This window comes from Nannospalax galili, unplaced genomic scaffold (assembly GCF_000622305.1).
Source record: "Nannospalax galili isolate Female #2095 unplaced genomic scaffold, S.galili_v1.0 scaffold1017, whole genome shotgun sequence".
Lineage (NCBI taxonomy): Eukaryota > Metazoa > Chordata > Mammalia > Rodentia > Spalacidae > Nannospalax > Nannospalax galili.
The window spans coordinates 2,268,183-2,292,121 of record NW_008340940.1 but is presented as its reverse complement, the minus strand read 5'-3'; the positions used below and the strand labels follow the sequence as shown (position 1 = coordinate 2,292,121).

General features: G+C 34.1%; 2 protein-coding genes across 3 annotated transcripts in view; one reads left to right on the top strand and one right to left on the bottom strand.

Moving 5' to 3' along the window:
- The window catches only part of Cdc73 (cell division cycle 73), a 132,218-nt gene that overhangs the window by 52,395 nt on the left and 55,884 nt on the right, over nt 1-23,939 (top strand). The window lies entirely within an intron of this gene.
- On the bottom strand, nt 14,637-22,859 carry B3galt2 (beta-1,3-galactosyltransferase 2). 2 transcript variants are annotated; one of them, XM_008836210.3, is made up of 3 exons: nt 22,212-22,859; nt 18,258-18,295; nt 14,637-18,019 (listed from the first exon to the last, which is right to left on the bottom strand). In XM_008836210.3, exon 3 carries the CDS (start codon nt 17,891-17,893, stop codon nt 16,625-16,627), a length of 1,269 nt encoding a protein of 422 aa, XP_008834432.1. In that variant the 5' UTR covers nt 17,894-18,019; nt 18,258-18,295; nt 22,212-22,859; the 3' UTR covers nt 14,637-16,624. The 2 variants fall into 2 exon arrangements, with proteins under 2 accessions (XP_008834432.1, XP_008834433.1); XM_008836211.2 differs by lacking the exon at nt 18,258-18,295 and having other exon boundaries at nt 15,902-18,019.

Genomic DNA, 23,939 nt, shown 5'->3' with positions numbered 1-23,939 from the left:
TTTAGCCCATTTAATTTTAATAAAATTTCTATCAATATTACAAATATTTCTCACTTTTAAATCCTAACTCCTAAGTCTACATTTAGACAACTATTTTTTATAACCTAGAAATGTTTTTATTTTATATATTCTTCATTATTCAGAAGAATAGAGATTAATGTTTAGTATTCACTTTTATTTCATGCTCAAGATCTGAACCGTTTTGTTCATATGAAAACAGTCTAATATATTTAAAGACATGCTATATACACACACACACACACACATACATACATACATATATATGGGCATTTAGATAATTTTTAATGCTTTTCTGTTTGTTGGTTGAACTTCAGTGTGTTATTGATTTCCTGTTGCTTATAAATTGTTTTAAATCTTCAGTGAATTTTCAATCTTTTACATAATTCTTGTACTCAAGTGACTCTTTTCTTATTTAAATATATTTGTCTTAGTGCTGATTGGATTGTCTACTTAATTCATCTTTTCCTTTCTCCCTTCCCCCATCCTGTCAAACCTCATTTTATTTTTAATTCTAGGTTTTGGTTTCTTTTCCAGGTCTTTTTCTTGGTGGAGGTTTCTTTTAGTGTTGTTCTTCTTGCCTTTCCTGCTTCTCATGTTCCTCTGTGAGTGACTGTTCCCACGTTTATTTTAAGTATCTGGTTTAAAACTCTTATTTGCTTCTGGTCTAGACAGATCTTAGAGTTAGACGCTAAGTTCTTATTTGAAATTTTAGAATGCTGCTTTTCTGTGAATAAGTTGTAGACATTCACTTGAAATGCTTAGCAATAAAAACTAAGATTTTTTTTTCCACTGGAAAGAAATATAGAATTGAATTATTTTACTGTTGAACTTAGTTTTTTAGAGTGCCATTGAAAAAAGTTTTGTTTTTTGAATTTAGATTTTGCAGTACTATATAAGATAAGATGGCATAATCTCAAGTTGGGTCATTTAAACTTGTTATAAATTATACTTATAAAGAATTGAACAAGTCTTTTATTGTCATCTACAAATAGTGAATTTGGTGAACTATTGATCTTGTAATCATTTACCTTCCAAAATTTGATATTTTTAGATGGTTCGGTTTTCCTACCATATGTTTCTGTTATTACTGTCTTCTTTGTTATAAATATTCTGGAATTAAATTTTTGGTATATTTATTATACCAAATCTGAGAAGTAAACTTAAGCAGCTCCTTGACCTCTTAGAAGTTACTGATTTTTACCTTCTATTATATGGATTGATAAACCCAAATCTCTCCAATTCAGCTTATGATGTGATGATAGAATTTCAAGAAAGCATCCTAAAGAGGCATACAAAGTATTGTATAGTGTCCTTAGGAATTCTGAGCTTAAAATAGATGGCAGGTAACCAGTCATTCTCATAGTGAATTTGTGGGCACATTGTTATTCATCAAAAATGTTAATAAAGTGTCTGGAGAGATGATTCAGTGGTTATGGGCACTTACTGTTCTTCTAGAGGACCTGGGTTTGGTTCCTAGCACCCAATTGGCACCTAACAGCCATCTTTAACTCCTGTTTCAGAGAATCCAACTCCCTCTTCTGGCCTCTGTGGGCACCAGGCACACAAGTGGCACACTTACATATTCAGGCAAAACACTCACATACATAAAATCTTAAAAACTTTGATGTGTATATATTTTATGTAAAAGTTACTATAACAGTAACGGGAAAAGAAACTTCAAGAATTTATCTGTTGGACTAGGTGTGATGGCACATGGTTGTAATCTCAGCCCTCAAAAGGCTGAAGCAGGGAGATCATGAGTTTGAGGCCAATCTGAGCTATATAATGAGACCTTATCTCTTTTAAAGAAGAAAGAAAATGAGTGAGATTGAAGGGTCCATTGTAGAGTGATTGCCTAGCAAGTGTGAGGCCCTGGGTTCAAACACCAGCACTGTAAAGACAAAACAATCACAAAAAGCTTCACTATTTAAAGAAATTGATAGTGAGAACACCTTTTTCTTTATCTGCATTACACTGCAGTAGATGGTCTTCAACTTGATGTCAATTTTGGGTATACCTCTGGTACAGATTCAAATACTGTTTTTGAGTTGCTAGTATTTTTATGTTTCTCCAACTTCTCTTAAAGCTTTGGGCATCAACACAAATGCTGAAACCTTGCTTCACCGTGTCATACTGCTAGTATTATACTTGCTTCCTACTTTGGAACCCTCTTTAGGTCTCTAAAGACTAATCCATAGTCACAATATCTGGTTCTAAGTGCCTAAACATTTTTGATCTTTAATTGTATAACCCATCTTTGTTAGTAGTTAACTGGTTCAAGCATAGAAAATTGCAGGCGATGAGTGGTGGTACAGAAGGTTACTGCCTGTGGACGGTTGTCTGCTGGGATCCCAAGTTCTGCCATAAAGTGGCTGAGAAAATGGGTAATGTTAGTATACTAAAAGATTTGATTCATTTTGATGAAGCGTGTGAAAGTATATCTAACGATAATTTATTAACTTAAAATGAGGAGTGAGGGGGCAGTAGATGTAGATCTTCTGTCCAGAACTTTTACATCTTCTGTGTAAAGAATTTAAAACTGGAAATCATAGTATAATTGTACAATGAGCACAGAAGTTACATCCTTCAAATGTTTCATAATAATAATGTTTCATATTTGCATTTTTTTTTATTAAGGAAAGACAAGCTTCAAGAGCATAGTGCCATTCCCTTTAGGCACTACTTGAATGAGCTTCCTCATCATTTGCCATTGTGACTTTTCCTTGTTGTCCTGTCTTAGTTCCTCTTTAGATAAATGGAATATATTTCTTTAGATATGTAGATTGCTGACTCCATGTTAGGAGTACTATCTGAGTGTATTCTGTTTGATTTGTTCAAGAAGTGTTCCTGAGGGAACTGGTTCTTTGGAATGTAAAATACATAATGTAGATATATGAAAGGTCTAATTTATCACAAGAGAGGATAGGAGTGGGAGAATGTCTTTGCTTTAACTATAGGCTTTGACTGATCCCATTACATTTTGTTGATTTCTAAGGACAGAGAGATTTCCTACTGGATTCTGTATTTCATCCTTAGCACATCACAGGTTGATAAATTAATGATTGTGCTTAAGTCCTACCTTCTTATTTTTAATTCAACTTCAGTACTACAAAACATTCCAATTTGGTTTCTTAGCATTGTATAAAAATACCTAAGATTTATGATGCAGTCAGAATGAAAACAGAAGACAAGTGTGAAATACAAATGGGGAAATACCAGTACAAGGAAAATTGTAGAAAAATGATAGAAAAATATCAAGGGGTACATAACTAGTTACATATATAGTTATTCCTTGTTGGCATGCATATACTGCATGGCTTCTGGATGACAACATTAGAATGTTTTACTTTGAAATATTTATTTGAAAGATGTGAAGATATACCATAGAATAATTACAGTGTGTGAAAGATTTCTTCCTAAGAATAATTAGAGGAGTAAATAGAAAGTTTTATTCGCATTATGCTTAGTTGGTTGTATTTCACTTACAAAATTCATTTAATGAAGTTAGCAGAAACAGTTTTTAGTAATAGAAGTATCCTTCGTCCTCCCCTGTGCTCCTTTACATTCCCTCTCCCTTTTTATATATACATGACTAATATTGATAGAAATGTGGTAGAGGTTGTTTCATACTTAAAGTAAGTGAAAAACCTTCTGTAATAGGGACTTTGATGCTTGTTTTGCTAAAAAGTATTGCCCTCTTCTTGGACCAACAACAAGGTAACTGAAAACAGGATAAAAGCCTGACATCTGTCGTCACTTTGCATTCGTCTCCTATACTTTGTGTCACCTGTTGACTGGACAAGTAGGCATATTAATCACTCAAGAACTGTTTATAAACTAGTGTTACCTCAGGCATAAAGATGAGTCATTTTCTAAACTTGCAGTCATCTTGAATGACAAGGCAGGCAGATGGGAACAGACCCTCGTCAAGATGAGAGCAGTTACCTGTGATGGGACGGTTGTATGCCGGACCAGATTGTCTTGCAGCAATCAGGTTAGACCCCTTGGGAATGACAGTTGATTATTAACAAGTGAACAGCTTCCTATCAGATGATGAAGCCATGGCAAAACCACATCTTGATGAGTTTATATATAAATCCCCTTTAACATGTAACTTTAGTTTGTTTCACTCTGAAACAATTACAAAGCCTAAAAGGTAATTCCCCAAGCTATTTAGTGTCTAAGCTGGTCTTTTAGAAGCAGCCTGGGCTTGTTTTTAGTGAGGTGTATACTAGATGAGTAAGACGAGGAAAAGTGGGTGATTTCCATTAGGAATCCAAGTTCTTGGTATATGACAAGAACAAGATAAGGAATTAGCAAGATAAATCTTGGTATTGCCATGTGATCTGTACACTGAAGTTAGCTATTCACCGAGTACTGAAAAGGTACACATATGTGGAGTGGTGCCTGACTTTTAACCCCATTGGTCAAGAGGCAGAGGAGGCAACCTGAGCTGCATAGTGATTTTGAGGATGAGAGAATAAAATTTGGATTTTTTTAATAAGTGGTGGATGTACATGAATTTATAGACATTCATATATATACCCAAATAACTGTAAGATTTTACTTTGAACATTAAAAAGTGAAGTGTATTTATTAGTGTCCCCCTCCCACCCCTGTTAAGTATATAATTAGTCTCATCCCTCTTGTGTAAGTCTGTCACGGTTACAGCTTTTTTTTCTTTTTTTCTTTCTTTTCTTTTTTTTTTTTTTAAATATTGTATGGAGATGAATAGACTCTGATAATGGAATGGAGTTTGAAGCAAAATTTTAAAAAAAACTTTAAGGGGGATGAAATGCTAGATTCTTCCTCTCTGTGCATTAATTTCTAATCTCAGACAGCATTTTACATTGTATCAGGTCCAGGCAGACAATTCTGTGGTTCTGTTAGGGATGTGTTGTCTCTGCCTGAGAAGAATGTGGTACTAGGAATGCGGCCCGATTTCTTATTGCAGCATAATCTTAGCTTCATTATTCTGCAGATGCAACTTTGCTGCTCATTTGAGACTTGGCTAAAGCTATGAAATGCTAGAACATGTTCAGTTTTACTTTCTAATTTATGTTGGTTGGTTGGTTGGTTGTTTTGAGGCAGGGTTTTGCCCTGCAGCTCAGGCTAGCCTTGAATTTGTGATTTTTCTGTCTCCTGAGTGCTGGGATTAAAGTCACATGCCACTGTGCCAGTCTTTATCTTCTCTTCTTTAATACATAAATTGCTCTTAGATCCCCTTTTACCCCAGTTGTACATTGTTCATGTGACAGAGCACCCCGTCGGTAATGTCTTCCAAAGCATTGTGGAAGGCTCAGAGATATTAAGTAAAAGTTTTATGACTGTGAAATCTACTAGCAGTTTTTTTTTCCATCATTTAGGATTCTTTGGTTTTAAACAGAAAAGGGCTAATTCAAGTAAGCAAGCAAGGAAACCAGAAAGATAGGGAAGCTAAGGAACAGGAATCATAGCAGCTCTAGGGATTTAGTTGCACGGATTAATGGTTGTCTTCAGGATACTTAAGTTTAAATGAATTACCTTCAACAACTTTTTTCATTTATGTATGTGTACATGTGTACCTGAGTGTGCATGCTTGTTTCCCTCAAGGTTTAGATTCTTAAAAGAGAGAATTCTGATGGCCAACAGTAAGGCAGGATACCTTAGGAGTCTTAACAGAGCTTTCTAAATTGAGGGTGAAGTAGCTCTTCAAAGAAAATCTGTTACTGCTGGGAATTTTCATTTAGGAATATTCCATCTCTATTTGATAAAAACTACAATTTTCTGTGAGAATGGGGTTTGGGAATCACTATACACAGTAGTAACTCAAATTTGGTGTACTTAATTTCCTCCTTAAAACAAAAATGAACCAGTAAGTAGCCCATCTTACCAAGTTTTTGCTTTGTGTTTTCATAATCACCCCAAGCTAGAGTTTTGTGTAAGTTTCACTATTTCCTAAACAAGGCGGTTCTTTTCTTAGTGGAGGCATAATGGTGTTCCCTATTTGATTGCTGGCTTTATTCCTATATTCATCTTTTGCCCAAATCTCTTGTTTTTATTCCTATCTGTTATTCCTTTGCACTCTACCCAGAGTCTCTGTAGGTATTTCCCCCATCCGTGGTTGTGTAGTGGTGCTCTTGAGACTAAGTAGTATTTTTGTCTCAGCACCTTTCTACAACTGAGCTGATGAATAAGCTTTTGTGTGGCTGTTTCTATGGATAATAGAAAATGTTTGCTTCAACTAAATCATTTATGCTATAAAGTAGTCCTGGGAGGAATCTTAAAGTTTCCATTCTTCACCTGTGTGTGTGTGTGTGTGTGTATGAATGTGTGTATGCATGTATGTGTGTGCATGAAGTGTGTGTGTGTGTGTGTGTGAGTTTTCTTGACTAAAGAGTTGTTTCCTATGTATCCTGTGGACATAGTTTTCTTTTGTTTGTTTCTGTTTTAATAATTTATTGTTCAAATAAAGTTTATTTTAAAATTAACCTTATTTTTATATTTAACATATTACAAGATATACACATATATGGTTACTGTGATGAAACAAATTAATGTATCCATCATTTCTTGTTGTTACCTCATCTTAGGTCAACAGGAACCTTCTTGAAGTTGGAACCTAAAGTATTTGACTTTACTTCATTAATTTCTCCTTCCTTGATTTCTGGCATGCTTATATATTTTCCACTTGCAATCTGGGATTAACTGTTTCTGTGAAGATAAATGGTTACTTTTTAAAGCAGTGGTATGTAGAAACTGTAACCTGAGCACTGAAAAATGTACCTGGGTTGGTGAGATGGTTAATCCAGTAAAGACACTTGCTGCCAAGCATGATGATCTCAGTTTGATCCCTAGACCCTACATGGTGAAGGAGATAACCAACTCCTGCAAATTGTCCTCTGTATTCTATGGCACATGCACACAGGTGCAGAGACAGTGACACACACACACACACACACACACACTCTACAATGTAATTTTAAAATTAAAAAAATTTTTGGCATGTGGCTCCTCTTAGCTCCCATGTTTCTCAATACTGAAATTGACAGAGATAGAAAAAAATTTTTAATGTGAGATATTTTTATATTGATATTTATAATTTAATCCGAAAAGTTTTTGCTTTGTGTCCTAGAGGAGTTACTGTGATGCTAAAAAGGAGGGGAAGTGCACCCAAGCTCATGCCTCATACACTGTATTCTTACAAGTACACGAATTCTATAATGAAAACACCATTTCCCATAACCTTGTCACTTTAAAAGAATTTATTTTATTATTTTAATATTAATTTTAAATTATTTTTATTTTTCATGTGTATGAGTGTTTTACTTGCATTGTATGTCAATGCACCTGTGTCATGTAATGCCTGTGGAGGCCAGAAGAGAACATTGGATCCTCCTGGAGCTTACAGATGGTTGTTAGCTGCCATGTGAGTGCTGGGAATCTAACCTGGGTCCTCTACAAGAGCAGCCAGTGCTCTTAACCACTGAGCCATCTCTCCACCCTCCTTGTCCCCTTTTAATTACATTTGAAAGGTCTCACTTAAAAATTCTGTCACATTGTTGGTTGAAACTTTAGTGAATCAATTTTGTGGAGATGCAGTTCATTCCATAGCATTTCCTAACCCTATTAATAGAATTTTTTGTTTATGTTAATAATGTTTTAGTAATAGCATATAATAATGCTAATAATACTATTTCTTGTATGGATTTTATGTAATTTGCTTTATCTTAGACCATCTTCTACTAGGTATGTAGAGTATATAGAGTCTAAATATGTTTTGGTATAGCTCAGTTTATTTAAACAAGCTCATAGACATTAACATTTTCTCTCCTCTGCTATTACAAAATCTTGCCTCAAGTCATTAGGCTTATGCTTTCTTTGTTTCATATTGTTATCAGTGCAGTTTGGGGAGAGATTTCTGATGCAGAATTCCTGGAGAAGAGAGTATACTAGGATTTTGTTAAGTATGGTCCCATTGTCCTCCCTAGTACTTGTTCCATTTGCATCCTTACTAGTACAAATGGTCATCCTCATTTCATCTGCAAGTCTGTCAGAAGAATATGATGTCAGTGTAGAAGTTTTGCTGCTTTGAGAGGTAAAGAATAGTTTATCAGTGAAATTTGTTTTTGCGTTTGTTTTGTGCCCTGGATTGACCTGAGCTTAGGTGATGTATTATTTATTGCTCTGTAAATTTTTCTTTGGTTTGCTCAGTTTTTAGAATGGAGGGTGGTCCTTTTCTCTGTCCTTCTTAATATGTTGCATTATTAGGACTAGAGAGATGGCTCAGTGGTTAAGAGCACTGCCTGCTCTTGCATAGGACCTGGATTTGATTCTCAACACCCACATGGAGGCTAACAGCCGTCCATAACTCCAGTTCTAGGGAAATCCAATGCCCTCTTCTGATCTCCATGAGCATTGCACAACATGGGTACACTTACATGTAGGCAATATGCTCACACACATACAAATGAAAACTAATGGGGCTGGAGAGATGGCTCAGTGGTTAAGAGCACTGATTGCTCTTGCAGAGAACCTCGATTCTGTTCCTAGCACCCATGTGGCAGCTAGTAATCATCTGTAATTTCAGTTCCAGGGGAATCCAGTGCCTTCTTCTGATCTCCATGGGCATTGCACAACATGGGTGCACTTATATGCGGGCATTACACTCATACACATTAATATAATAAAAATGAATAAATATTTTTTGAAGCAAATTTTTATGCGTCCTCAAATATAACTCAATTTTTATTGATTGATTTTTTTTTGTGTGTTGTGTATTTCATAACAATCTTACTATCTTTATACGCACATCCCAAAATGGCACCCTCCCACAGCCTGTCTCCTCCCTGCCCCGCCACTGGAGCCCATATACTCTTGCCATCCCTGTTACTATCCACTGCTTGTCTGTACCCCCTGCTGTTCCCCAGTGCTAGTCCATCCGCTGAGTCTAGTCAGCCTATCTATATATACTTCCTTGTTTTAGGAAGATCAGCTCTTCCTCATCTAGCAGCAATCAGTTGACAATATTCCTTTAGATAAGTTTGAGGTCTGCTGTTCATTTTCCCAGTTCTATGCTGGATTACTGTCTGGGAGTCTTTTGGGCCACCCTGGCCAACAACTCAGAGGAAGATATCTCTTGCCTACAATTGTTCTTGTTATGTAACCTTTAGCTATACACATGTACTCTTAAAGAAATACACTGACCACTTTAATCTTTGGTTATACTTTCCTTTTGGGTGTTTAAGACCGTACAATTGGCCCAAATAAACCAATTTATTTTTACTCTTAAGGTCTTTTGAGGATCTGTTCCTCAGGGGTCACACGGGCTTGGAAGGCACCCCTGACTCCTTTCTTTTACCAGTTCCATCTATGTGAAGATAAGTCAAAGGTCCTGCTTGAACATGCTGGCTTCACTTGGAAGCATGGAAGAAATGTTTCCTCTGTGTTGACCCTCCCCTTTGTAGACTGAACACTGGTTGAGGTCCATCTGGTGGGGTCTCCATGGCCTCCTTGATCAAGAGGACAGGTGACTCACCACAGTTACAGGACATTTTGAGAGATGCTCCATAGTCCCCTGGAACTTAGTCGACCTTGGAGGGCAAGGAGCAAAAACTATCCTTTAAATCCCTCTGACCAGATTAGTATAGGCCTCAAAAAATGGCTGTGAAACATCCAAGAAGGCTAGTTCTACCAATATAGTACTTTTCATTACCAATGTGCCATGTAGATAAAACTTGGGCAAAGAACAAACTTTCTTTGATAAACCTTGGCACGTATTTTGATCTTTGAACTATTTGTATGTATAATTTGTCAGTACGTTGTTGAACTAATATGGTTCCCTCTGTTTTTTTTTTTTTTTTAAACTAGCTAGGCATTATTTGTCTCTCTCACTGTCTAACCCTTTCACTATGGTTTCCCCATTTAAAATGGCCCCTTTTCCCCATTTCTCCCTTAGTAATACGCTTCTCCTATGGTCCCACCTCTCTTGAGCTCTTTCCATTTATCCCCAAGGTTCCTTGTATAACCCTCCCTCCCCCTCCATTTAAAATAACCCCATTTTTATCCATATCTCCCTTAGTAACACCTGTTTCTTACTGTTCTCTCAGGTTCCTTCTTTTCCTTTACCTCCCTGGTTCCTTTCATTATCCTGGTTCCTGTAGTTATGTCCGGATTCATACTCACTTATAAGGATTTGGTGCTAGGATCCACATATGAGGGAGAACATACGTCTTTTTTTGTTTTGTTTTGTTTTTTGTTTTTTTCTGAGTCTGTTACTTAGTGTAACAGTTTCTAGTTCCATCCATTTACCTGGATGATTTCATCTTTCTTTACTGCTGAGTAGAACTCCATCATATAAGTGAACCACATTTTGATTATCCACTTGACAGTTGAGGGACACTTAGGTTGCTTCCATCTCTTAGCTATTTTGAAAAGAGCAACAACAAACATGGATATACAAGTGTCTCTGCAATAGGATGAGTTCTTTGAGTATATGCCATGGAGTGGTATAACTGGGTCAAATGGTAGGTTCATTTTCAGTTTTTTAAGGGTTCTCCACACTGCTTTCCATAGGGGTTGAACATTGAGGATGAAATAAATAATAAAAAATTTTTTAAAATGTGTTGTACTATCAGCCTGTGTCAGTAACAAGTATATTTTCTCAGTTTTTCCCTTGACTTCTTATTTTGTCATAGGCTTCTATCTCTAATGGAATAATTACTCCTCCCAAAATTTTTTGTGAATTTCATTATCTCCAATTTTGCAGTTTCCCCTTTTCCCAATGTAGAAAGAATTCACTTTTTTCCCCCCTTTAAGAACTGGTTTGTTTTATTATTGACAATTACACCTTCCATGCGTTTGGAAGTTTTTCTTCTTCAATTGAGATATAGGTCCAATACTCTTTTTTTTCTATGTGGCTATGCATTTATACATATGTAAGTTATTAAACACATTCATGTTTTGCCTGGTTATTCTCATAATCTGGGCTCTTGGAAAATAGTATGTCCTTAAATGCTTGATGAATTATTGAAAGCAGTGTCTTCAATATTTTATGATTCATCCATTTAAGATTTTGACTGTCATCCTTTAGTTCCAAAAGGTAAAAATATTTGATGCTTGATTAAACTACAGTAATATGTGATAGTTATAAAAGATAGAGTATAAGTTTATGATGCTCATTGGCTTGAAGTGAAAAAAATAGCAATAATAAAATAGCCATTTTTAGTTTTCCCCAAATCATGATTCATGCTGTAGTTGAAGAATATGAACCAGCACTATTTAGAAAAGTTTTTGTATCCTATTAATTTGTTTATTGGAAGGAGAGCCTAATAAGACTATATTTTCTCTATTTTTAAAATTTACCATTTGTCCTTTTTTCTTTTTGAGAAGAGCCTTGCTTTTTTGCCTTGGCTGATATGGAACTGCTGGGCTCTAGTGATTGTCCTGCATCAGCTTCCAGAGTAGCTAAGACTATAGGTGGGCCTCACCATGCCCAGCTTGCCTTTAAGGTTCTATATATGATAGAAATCATTTTGCTTATGTATAAATTACTATTCTGTTCATCTTTTTAAGTTTCTCTTTCTGACTCTACTCTACTCATGAATTAGTCATTCCAACCCTTGTCTTAAAAAGCTTAACATCAGTAAGTGCTTGATTGCTATCAATACTGTATTTTATATCACTTGGGACCTGTTTTTTGTAATAGAATTATGTAATAGTGTGGGGACATAACTCAGTTCCTAAACATTAAATCCCAATTATTAGCCACTTTTTCTATTGAATCAGAGATATTGAATCATCTGTTAAATTCTAATTTTTCGTGAAATGAAGTTAATATAAATATCGGGCTGTCTTTCACTTGTAATTATTTTTCCTTGATGTGCATGTGCCAGAACACATCACTTTTGTTAGACTCTGTTACTTTATCATAGAGTCGTCTTCTGCCTTACAGTATTATCTCAGCTGCTCAAGTCTTTTTAACTTATAAGAATTTTGTGATCTCCTTCTGCATACACTGAAAACTTTGAAAAGTTCATTTAAAATTGGGTTGGTTGTGGCTGAAGATGCAGTTCAGTGGTCGACGTTTTTAGTTTTATTACTTTTTCTTTCTTTTACATTTTTAAATTTTATGTGTGTTAGTATTTTGTCTTCTGGAGACCAGAAGAGGAGATGGAACTGAAAATATAGGTAGTTGTGAGCTGCCTGTGGGTTATGGGAACTGACTTCTGAAAGAGCAACAAGTGCTCTTAACTCCTGAGCCATCTCTGTAGCCCCTAATAAATGCTTTTAAAGAACTTTTAAAGAAGTGTGTTCAGGTTGTTACTAAATTTTCTCAAACCTTCAATAATATTGGAACATTGTCATTGCCATCAGTATGTCATATATTGCTTACATTTTAATATTTTAATTATGACAGTGAAGCAAACAATCCACAGTAGTTTTATTCTTTAAATGGTTGATTAAAATTTTTTTTGTAAAATCATTTAAGACTTGAAACATTGTTATAGCTTCCTGTTTAATATTTTCATAATGCTGTTAATCTCTTTAGTTATATCATTGAGGGTATTGTTTGAGGTGAGATTCAGATGTTGAATTTGTGGCATTCAGCTTGAATTTAAACTTATTTGCTTATGAAGCACACTGTGGCATTTGGATGCTATTGTTCCATTTGTACTTTAACCTTTTGCTATGGTAAAGGGAGAGGAAGTAATTTTCCAGACCTAGAAATGGTTTTCCTTCCCCTGGCAAATTGTATGAGAGCTCTAAGATCCATAGTTACGCTTGAAGGGGGCGCGGGTGTGTGTGTGTGTGTGTGTATAAGTAATGTGCAATGACAGGTTCTTACTGAATCTCAGAATGTCTCATATTAATACATGATAAACATCTGTAATACATAGATATTCTTTGGAGTATTTTAGGAATGTATGTAAATAGTTCTTTAAGTCTGTGTTATTAAAGTTTCTAGTTAAGCACCTAAAAGAGAGGGTGGAAGGGATTTAACCTCAATCAGCTGGATTAACTGACCCTGCTACAAAGTAGTAACTAATAAGCAGTGTAGTAGGTAAATAAATGCAATGCCACATTTATCTGATAAAAACTAGGAGTTCTTAAAGCACCTTTTAAAATTTTAAAAAAGACCCCCCAAACTTTTTTTTCCTAAGTGTCTCTTGTCTACTATTTACAAATGTACCTTAGGGACTAAACCAGAAGCACATGTGCTTTTCAAAGATTTCTAGTTCCCATTCATCACAGCTGAAAAGGGGAGAGAAAAAAACAGCTTGAGGATCACATATCCTCTCCTTACCTTTCTCTGCTTATACCTAACATCTGGTGCCATACACTAGTGAGAGAAAGTACCCATGAAGGCCACAGTCCCTGGCAAAGAAAATAAGAGGGGAATGGAGAATAGTGAAACAAGCCGTTTTTGCTTGGTTTTGTAGACCTTTTAGCAGCTGTCCTATGAAATATGTAACAGAGCAATATAATGGTTTAAGAGCGTGATCTCAGAAACAGAACCTTTTAGTAGCTCTGAATTTTCTCTGTTTAACCTTGTGCATGACTCTCATCTGTCCTCGTTATGAGGATTATATGAAGTAGTACTTTAATACAGTGCCAAGTACACTGCTTGCACAATCATCAAACATATTCCATTGTTATTGGTATTATTTTTGTAGATATTTTTCTGAAACTATTAATAAAGTTCCAGTTGAGAATATATGTAATTATGCTATATATATAAGTTAGAGGAAATCTGATTTATTTAGTTGCTATAGAATTTTATTAGCTTTAATCTTATGCCAAAGAATCTAATAAGTACTGATTTTTCTGTTTTTTTGTTTTAAGACAGGGTCTCACTATGTAGCCCTGGCCTGGCACTCATTATGAAGATCAGGCTGGTCTTCAACTCACAAAAGATCCACGTGCCTTTGCCTCCTTAGTGCTAGGATTAAAGAAATATGCCACCATGCCTGGCCCCTGAGGTTTTCTGTATTTTTGTTTTGAAATGTGTATTAACGCTTTAAGCATAAATGCTACATAGTTGACCCTGTAATCTACTTTATGACCAAGTAGTAGTCATTTAAAATAGTATTTCCATATATACAAAAATGATAAGTTACTAAGATGAAGAAGACACAATTAACAACTGGTGAGATATTTAAATACCAGCTTATTTGATCTGGCTTTAGAAGTTAGCATTTATATTGTTGAAACTGCAATGTGGAAATAATATTTTATTTTTAGTAAGGTTTATTTTTATTTATTTATTTTTAGTCAGGATCTTACTGTTTAACCCAGGCTGACTTGAATTCTCATTCCTCCTGCCTCAGTCTCCTGGTTGCTGAGGCTGTATAGGTATATGCTACTTACAAGGCAAGGTAAAAATTTTGGCATTACTAAACTGGTCTAGTCCCCTCTGGATATTCAGAATATCCTGATTATCATTTTTTCAAGACAATCATGAGGAATATAGAAATGATTTTAAATCAGTACCTGAGAATAAACCCTTAAGTATTTGTTGAGAATTGTTTTGCACAAGTCAGTTTCTAAAACCTGACAGTCCTACACTATTATAATTTGTAAATAGCATTTGAGTTCTGGTTTTGTTTGCAAACTTATGCGTGTTGCTCACAAACTCACATGCTCCTTTTTTCAAGCTTCTGAAGTATAAATCAGAAAGAATTACCCTACACTGACAGATTTTTCTCGTTCTTCATCACTGATCTGATTTGGTGTTATTCTCTTATGTATGTTTTTTAATTTTATGATGCTGGTCATTCTACAACCACTTAGAGTAAACTAAGTGAACAATAATCATTAACCAAGAGCTGGTGAATGTTTCATAGCTGATTTTTTCAGAATTACGTGATATAGAGTAGAAGAGTTAGGCTACTGATTTGAAAATGGGAGATAAATTGAATATAACTAGAACTCAACATAATAAATAACAACTTAAACTTTTTTGTGTTTTTGGTGGCTTATCCCTTTGTAATAGAATCAGAGATATAAATTATTAGAATTATGGTAGGAAGCATTCTAACTTCAGATTGATAAATTTACATTTTTAAAGTTAGTAGGCTTGTATTTTTTAAATTATTTTTATTTTATGTGTATGAGTGTTTTGCCTGTATGTATGTAGTGTACTTGGGTCTACATTGCCTTTGGAGACCTGATTAGATCCCTGGAACTGGAGTTATGGACGGTTGTTAGCCACCGTGTGGATGCTGGGAACTCAACCTGGGTCCTCTGTAAGAGCAGTAAATTCTCTTAACTGCTGAGCCATCTTTCCAGCCCCAGGCTTGTATTTCTTGATTTTAAAGTTCATGTTTGGAACAATAAAATTAGGAAGATATTTGTGTAACATTCAGTGAATGGTTTTTGTTGTTGGCCTTTTTTTATTATTAATACCTTGATAAAAGTGCATTGATTATATTGTGCATCTTAAAATCAAATGTCAAACATTTGTAGCTTTCTCCCCATCTCTACCTAAAGGTTTTTAATTGGTGATGCAGAATATTTTTCATCAACCAAATTAAAAACTGTAGGTTTATAAACGTGGCGTTCAGAGAATGAATTAAGTACCATAACATGATTAAGTGTTGGCTTGTGTACACCTGCTGTCAGGAAATAGACTTTTCCCATCTGTTACTGCTTGGAAGACCTGTTACCTGTATTCCTTTTCTTTTTCTTTCTTTTTTTCCCCCCAACAGAACATAATTTTTGTGCCTTGAAAGTAATTACTTTTAATTCATTTAGAGGAACATGATTCAATTTAGAGGTGTACTTGAAGTCGGGCATAATGAAGTTAAATGCTTGCACTCCTTTAAGAGTGAAATACTTCATCTTATTGTAAAATCTGTTGAAGTACTAGCTTTTCCTTAATACCAATGAGGAAACAATGTATCTATTTTGAAACCTTTAATAATTCTTTTATAAAATCTTGAGCCTGAGACACATCAATTTTTCACATTTATCACATCATGTCAAAATAATTTCTCCAGTATATATGAGTATTGATAAAAGAAATTCAAATGATTATCCCAGTTATTTTTTAAAGTACGTAGATGAGAATTGCATTGATGAAACATCTGAATGCTGTGAATGAATTTATATAATAACTAAATCTTACTGCATGTAGTAGAAATTTTTAGGACTCTAGAGTCAGGTCGGAAAATTTGTTTTTTGCATAATTACAAAGTTCCCTTAAAATTGATAGTACTGTCTTATTTCCATTTAATTATGTAGTGAAATGAAAAGCAAATCTAAAATAGTCTTTTGACTGTCTTCATTTTTTAAAATTTATGTGAAAAATGTATGCAAATACATTTTGTTGGCCCCTAACATAAGATTTGAATCATTTATGTATGCATGCTTATTATTGCATGTTAGTACAGAGAATCCCTTTATACAGTTATTTAAATAGATTCTTTTGGAATACCTTTTTGCCATAATGTTTTAGCTTATGAATTAGCTTCTTCAGAAATTAAAAAAATAGTTTTTTGAATTCCTTTATGTGATGAGTCTTAACTAAAACTTGCCCTATGTATGTAGTCAGTTTTTTTAAACTATACATGCTTTAAGCAATATTTACAGATTTCACACTTGAACAAAAATAGTTTTTTTTTTAGTGTAGTTTGCGGTGACGATACCTGCCTGCTTTTTCCTTTGCTGCATTGGCACAGGCATTGTGCTTATTTTGTTGTAAATGGTTCCAGTATTTTATCAGTTCACTAGGCTGGAACTGATGAGAGGTAATTAGGTGGCTGTATTTACAGCTTGAATAAGAAACTCGCCAGTGATTGAACACAAACTCATTGGGAGGGGGCACAGGATCAATTCTCAACTTGGCAAGACAGATCCCTACATACACATCCTCCAAGTGCAAACGACGAATACCTAAAGAAACTTTAAATATCTTTTCTGCCAGATCTCCAGAAAAAACATAACCAGTTCCAGAACAGAAGACAGGGTAGCGCTCACTTGGGTAGAGGTCTGGTGGCATGTACCACTTGCTGTCTTTGTTTCGATTAGGTGCATATCCTCTCATTAGATAGCCAGTAAAATAGTTATGTCTAGGAGGCAGGTCTGGCTTCAGTAACTTATGTATCAAATACTCAGTGTTGACAAACATGTCACTGTCAGTTTTCATAACATATGGAATATGTGGACAGTATGTTGCAACCCAGTTCATTCCCATTAGTGTTTTAATGGTCAGATTATAGTATGTATCTAAGTATTCCTGTTGAATTATATCATGATATTGTCTGCTTTCTTCTAGAATTGCACGTTGAAGATAGCCATTTAGTTTAATACTTATGCCCAACAGAAAAATACGTGTGATTTGGATGCCAGGTGCTAGACTCTCGTTGCCCCAAGTTTGCCGGATAGCTCTCCTTGCTTCTATTTGTCCAGGTTCTGCAGCTATTAGTAGTATTAAAAAAGGACTTTTCTCTTGGCATTTTTCAGGCTCATTGATAATATATTTGAAATGGTAAGAGTTTGGGTGTCCAGTACCCTTTTCATTGTAAATACTTCCATTGGCACTGAGTGTATTCTCTAGTCCTGTAACTCCTTGTGGTGATAAATCTGTGTTATTGGAATTAGTTGCTGTTTGAGGCCTTAAAGTCTGAGGAACCGTTTCTTTCCAAATGTTCCGAAGTGAGCTGTGATTTGTCTCACTTTTTGTAGAACGAAATCCTCGGAAAGTATATGTCACAGGGTTTTCTTTAAATCCAGGTCTACCTGGTAGCCAGTCATGATGATTGAAAAACAAAAACACAGCAAAAAGAAGCACTAGAGAAAGTACACCAATAAGATGAGTCCTGAACAGAGACCTCTTAGCATTCCAGGTCATCTTTGCAAAGCAGCAGTGTCTTCTCCTCCACTGAAGCATGTTGTAAATATCCAGTAATAGTGTAAGTGATGTTGGTGGCTAAAATACCGATATCTTCTCCTGAATCAATGCTGTTCTTTGGTTGTCATTCTCTAATTCAGTCACGTTGTGTCCCTCGAAGTCATTCTGTAAAGATGAAGCATCATGGTTTACAAAATGCTAAATCTTATGGAAAAAGGATTCTGGATGCTAATAAAAGGACTTTTAAAGCTATGAAATATAGGATAGCATAGAAAGAAAGCATATAATTTGTTTCCTTTTGCAAACATAGTCACTGAAAACAAGATTAATTTCTTCAAAAATATTTTTGCAGCACAACGAACACTTTAAAGATTAAGTGACAGATTAATTTTGTTGTACTTACTTGATTATCTCAGTAGCTCTGGTCATCTATTCTTTTATCTAAAGTAAAATGAATGTAGAAGGGAAAAGTGTTACTAGATTTCTGAGCAGAGCTCCGTAAGAAGGCCTTCAGAGCAGATGGAAATTTTATTGACATTAATTAAAATTGATTTGACATACCATTGGTGGTATGGTGCACAGTCAGGGGCCTCTTTTGTAAAATGGTCATGTATTGGTTGTGGGACAGACAGTGCAGGGCTTATTATGGCAGAGTTCAGTTAGTCACAGTACACTACTTGGCATGTTTCCATTGCAACCTACTGTGTTGAGAAAGTCAACGAGAAGATAACACCTGTCAAAATTAGTTTTCAGGGTCCAGTAACTTCAGTGTGAGATTTTTAGACAGTAATAAATGATTGACATTTTCAAATGCTCTCCTGGTTTTAACCTTCCACCTTAAATAGGAAGTATTCAGATCAGTCTTTCTTTAATTACCTATGGCTTTGGCACAAAACTATGACATCTATTTTGACGTTTTTCCAGGCTCCCTATAAAATATAGGCAGTAGCCACTACCATATTTAATTGTTTTGAATCTCAAGTTCCACAAAATACACTTAAAAATACTCTTTAATTATGCTTTGTTGCATTATTTGCAGGCATGAAAGTTATTAGATATCAAAGAAGATTCATGGTGTCACATACTCAAAATTGGTTGTTTTGAAAAAGGGTTTATTTCATGGCACAAATTTATTCATGTTATTAGTTTTTTCTTTTCCCTTAAGATGATTCTGGACCAAAAAGTCAGGGTCATAGAAGTGGTTTGTATCCCAGTAAAAGAAAGGGAACAACCTTTTGGTGAAGGGAGAGTAATAAATTCATAGCTTTGATTCCTTCCCCAAGTTTTTATTTTATTTTATTTTATTTTTTTACCAAATCCAAAAAGTAGAAGTTATTTAGTCATTAATTTTGAGACTGGCATTGTTAAAAATTGCTGTTCTAAAGAAATGATTTTTCACTTATTACTGGAAATAATTTCCTTAAATAAAAGAAATATAAATAACATTTTAATATAGGACTACTTATTTCAAATTATGATTGTAAATATATTTGGTTTCTTGCTCAATGATACTAGCAACTCACAGTTGATAGCATATTGGTTTAATCTTGACATAAAATACTTTTTAGGAAGTATTAGCATTTACATGTAAATCCTCATAAAATTGAGTAATTGTAAATTCACACACATAATGCTAGCCTAGGTACTTTGGAAATACTGATTGAACTTGTAAGATGGGTATGAATGAGATTACTATTCTAGTAGTGGCCACTAGGAGGAGCAAGTAGGTGGGAATTTGAATGTGTTTCTAACATGTTACAGAGCAAGTACTATGGTTTGGTAATTTCAAGTTTCTGGAATTGCATAGTGCTTTTAGTTATTAGACTATTTCTTAAAGGTAAAAATGTACTTAATCATTTTGTTATATGTGAACAGTGACTTAAAAATTACTTTGACTTACATGAATTTAAATCTTATACTAGTCTAATAAATAAACAGCACAGCTATTTACTATATCAATGAAACATAGTTCTCCCGTAATGAAAATTGGAAAATTCAGAACTGCACATTGTGGTTTAGAAATTCTTTTTTTTTTTCTGCCTGTACTTAAAAGTAACTGGCCATTCTGTTTAAATCAGAAAACTTTTTAAGCCTTTATTGAAAAGTGTTGTATTTGGTAGATACTAATGATCCCACCACTACTTTATAATGAGACTAGTGGATATAAAAGAGCTATGTGTATAAATTTAAGAAAGGTTAAAGTTACTTTTAAAAGTTTATTTGACCTATTTCAAGTATTCTAAACATAAATGTATAAGCTTTCTGTTAATATAATAATGCTTAGAAAATGGCTGAGATCCAATCATTCAGATATTTTAGAAGTTAAACTTATAGTTTAACTTACATTGTTTACATGAAATAATATACCTTAAGTGATGTTCCAAAAGTGCATTCATGTTACTGAAAACAGCTAGTTATTTATATTGTAATCTAGCATACATTCATAATTTTGGTGCTAATATAATTTTGTAAGTTGGATATATCTTAATTTAAATTTAATGATAGTTGTATGTTTGTAGCTATTAATATAGGAAGACTTGAAGTTCCTAAACAAATATACCTATTTGATAATCTCCCACTGAGAAATTAAAATACCTGTCCTTAAAATTGTCTTTGCTAAAGTTTGTCAGGTATTATAATTTTTTTTTTTGTTAAAAAAGTAAAATTGATGTAAGTATATCTCCTTTTGTTAAATGGTATAAAATTATTCTCTGGTTAATGCTTCCTGTATTTTAATTCTTGAAATATGGGAACAAGAGAGTTAAATATTTTGGCATGCACTTTTATATTTTTAGAAGTAGCCTTGATTTATCTCCATATTATTGATTATGATATTTCAGTGTGTTTTTATATCTTTTGGATTGAAATTTATAAGGATTATGTTACTACAAAATGTGGTTTGTCTCCCCACAGTTCTGTCATTTGTCTTTTAAAAGCATTGATACACACACACACACACACACACACACACACACACACACGTTAATTTATTGAAACTGTCCTAGATTTAAGTGGTCCTTTGATAGAAAAACTTGTATACTTTTGTTTTGAGATGTCTAGCTTATAAAACTTCTTAATTTGTGGTAAAGGTGTAAAGAGGGGCTGGATTTTGAAGACAAGTTTTGTTTAATAGTATCTGGTATTAATTTTTATTAGTATAAAAATACATAGTTATGACTGAAAATTGATGTTGATATATACAGTCTGATTTACTTGTTTAATTTTAGTTTTAGAATATAGTGCTTACATATATCTTAAAATGTTTATTTTTGTGATTATTAATAATAGGCTAGCAAGTTGAATGAAAGTAAGAGGAAAAATCAAGATCTATATAGGTTTATAAGATTTTAAGAATATCTAAGTTCTTGAGCTCTGAATTGCTATTTAAACAATGATTGTTCCTAAAATAGTTTATCTCTGTTCTGTAAACATGCGTAGTGGCAGTTGTTCATTATTACATATAAATAAAACTAAGTACATTAGTTACATTTATGTTTATTATTTTGACCTTGTATTGCTATTAGTATTTTCACATCAAACTATTTTGGCTTTGAATTTCAGTTCAAAAATTATCTCTAGGAGCAGTCTTGCATTTGATTATTTAGCATCAGTATGTTACCTAAAGTAAAAGCTCACTATTTCACTAATGTTTTTAAAGCAACTATTAACATCTCTTTGTTTAAAGTTGTATTCATGGATATAGTAATAACATGTGACTGTGGTGGTATTATGTATAAACTCACTACTTTACGTGATCCTATGCTAATGTTTTAAGTTTCTTTTTGTAGTTTAATAATACTTAAAATTTGTTGATGTTCTTTTAGAATATATTTATTATCTTTATCTGAGGAGATAGATTATTGGAGAGAAGCTGTCATTATTATGAGCTGTTAGGATTTTGTTTTAAAAGGATTTTTCAAAAAGACCTCAATATTAACATTATACTTGATGTTATTTAATATAATTTCACTGCATTGTCTCTTGATAGCCATTTTAAAGAATACACTTTTAATTTACTAGATAAGGATTCAATTTGACCTAATTTGATAAATACTGTTTTCTATAAAGGGTTACAGACCTTTTTTCTTCTTAGTTTAATTTCTCACTATATCTAGTTACTGTTTGTTTTTTCTTTTTGTATGTCTGTAATTCGTAATTACTCCCAGCTACATGTTTAGCTGAATAAAGCAGCGACAGCTTGTCTTCTAAAAAAGATAGATTTTAAAATCATATATTTAGAAACCCTTTCATAGTTTCAAGGGCAGTGAACTATATGAACTTATTTATCAAATATTAGTGCCTGCAGGGCTATAAATTGGTAACATGCTTAAATATCACACACAAGATACCGACATACCTTTCTTTCTTGGTCAGGCCATTTATGTGGAGAGGATTATGCTCACTGAAAATACTTTTGGCACGCCATCACTTCAGCAAAAAAGATGCTATCGAACATGCGCACATCCCCCAACAGTCTGCTTCTTGCGATTGCTTTTCACAGTATCCGAAGTGTCCATCTGTCTGCGTGTCTTCCAGTTACCCTTCTTGTTCATAGGAGACCTAGTCTTCTGAGATTTTTCTTTTCTTTCAATTTTTTTCTCTCTTTCCTTAAACAAAAGAGCTGTAGTTGTCCGTTCTATTTGGAGCACTGTTGACTCTTTCCGACAGTTGATGCATTGAAGCTCTTTACATCTGCTGTTTTCCCGGCTGGACAATGCAGTGCTGTGTTCTCTTCTCAGTATCCATATTTCTAGTAATAGCACTGAGCTGCAATGTAAAGCAGCAGAGCTGGGATCTCGTGTTTCAGTTGCATTGGAAAAGAATAGGCTTTACCCCTCTTCCCTCCTTGTTGCCTGGCAGCTGCAGGAAGGATTTTTTTTTTTGAGCAGTTTTAGTGGGGTTTTAGTCCGTAATATGAAATCTGCGGCTCTTCGGCTGCTGCACAGGCAGGCAGCAGTTTAAATGTGGGCTTGACAGATGCTCGCTCTGACAGAGCAGAATTCAACGTCACTGCTTGGCTGAGTCCCACGTGATTGTTTGCATTCATTTTGACTAAAAACCTAAGGTAGGGAAAAGCTTAGACATTTTGCTTCTATGCTGTAAGTTATTACATTCAGTACAAATATAATGATGAATGAATAATAGGAACATATGGTTATGAAATGAAGGCTGATGATTTTTACATCTTTTTTTTTTTTAACTCAAGCACAGGCTTTCTAAATATTTTCTGTGTTCGATAGTGACTTTCTTGATTCTTAAACGCTTTTATAGGGTATAAGTCATGTAAGCCTTTATATGTAAGTTGGTTTAAGTTAACTCTTTCAGTGCACTCCTCCTCTTAATGTTTTTTGTCTAAATTGTCCTGATTTTGATAAAATCTAGTTAGTTAAGACTCATACTCTTTTATCTTTTATCTGTAATTTAGACTTTCATTTTTTCTCTTGGCTTCAGTTTATAAATCAGCTGCCTTGGATTGCTTCATTCATATTGCGATACAGTCTAGTTTTTTATTCTGTGTAGTTTTTAGTGTTTTGAAAGCATAAAACTTTATTTTTAATCACCTTTTGTTATTTAAATTTTTTTCATTTAAAAGTTCATGTATCATAGAATTCAAAATGATACAGTAGATCACATATGGACAGACTTTTTGATGATGAGTGAATCCTTACCTGATCTATTATATTCATTTTGACTAAAAATCAAAGGTAAGGAAAAGCTTAGAAATTTTGCCACTTGTATGATGTGTGTGTGTGTGTGTGTGTGTGTGTGTGTGTGTGTATAGTGATGAGCTAGAATCTAGTGCTTCTAATTATATTTACCTATCCTAATATTTTAGGATGTTTAGTAAATTGCCATGAAGCAGATTTTATATACTCTGAAATCTTTCTTTAGTATGATTAGGCACCTGGGCACTTCAGTTGTTTTTTTTTTTTTTTTTTTTTTTTAGAAGAGCATTGGGGTTGGTTGGTGTTTGTTTCTAACAGCCTTAATTATCAGTTTTCCCACTGATATTGCAGGGACAGTAATGCCTAGAAATTGATAGTTTTGGAGTTTATATTGTACATTTTAGATATTCTTCATCTCC

Coding starts and splice junctions, on each gene's coding strand:
- B3galt2 (XM_008836210.3), bottom strand. CDS start 17,893: ATGCTTCAGTGGAGGAGAAGACACTGCTGCTTTGCAAAGATGACCTGG.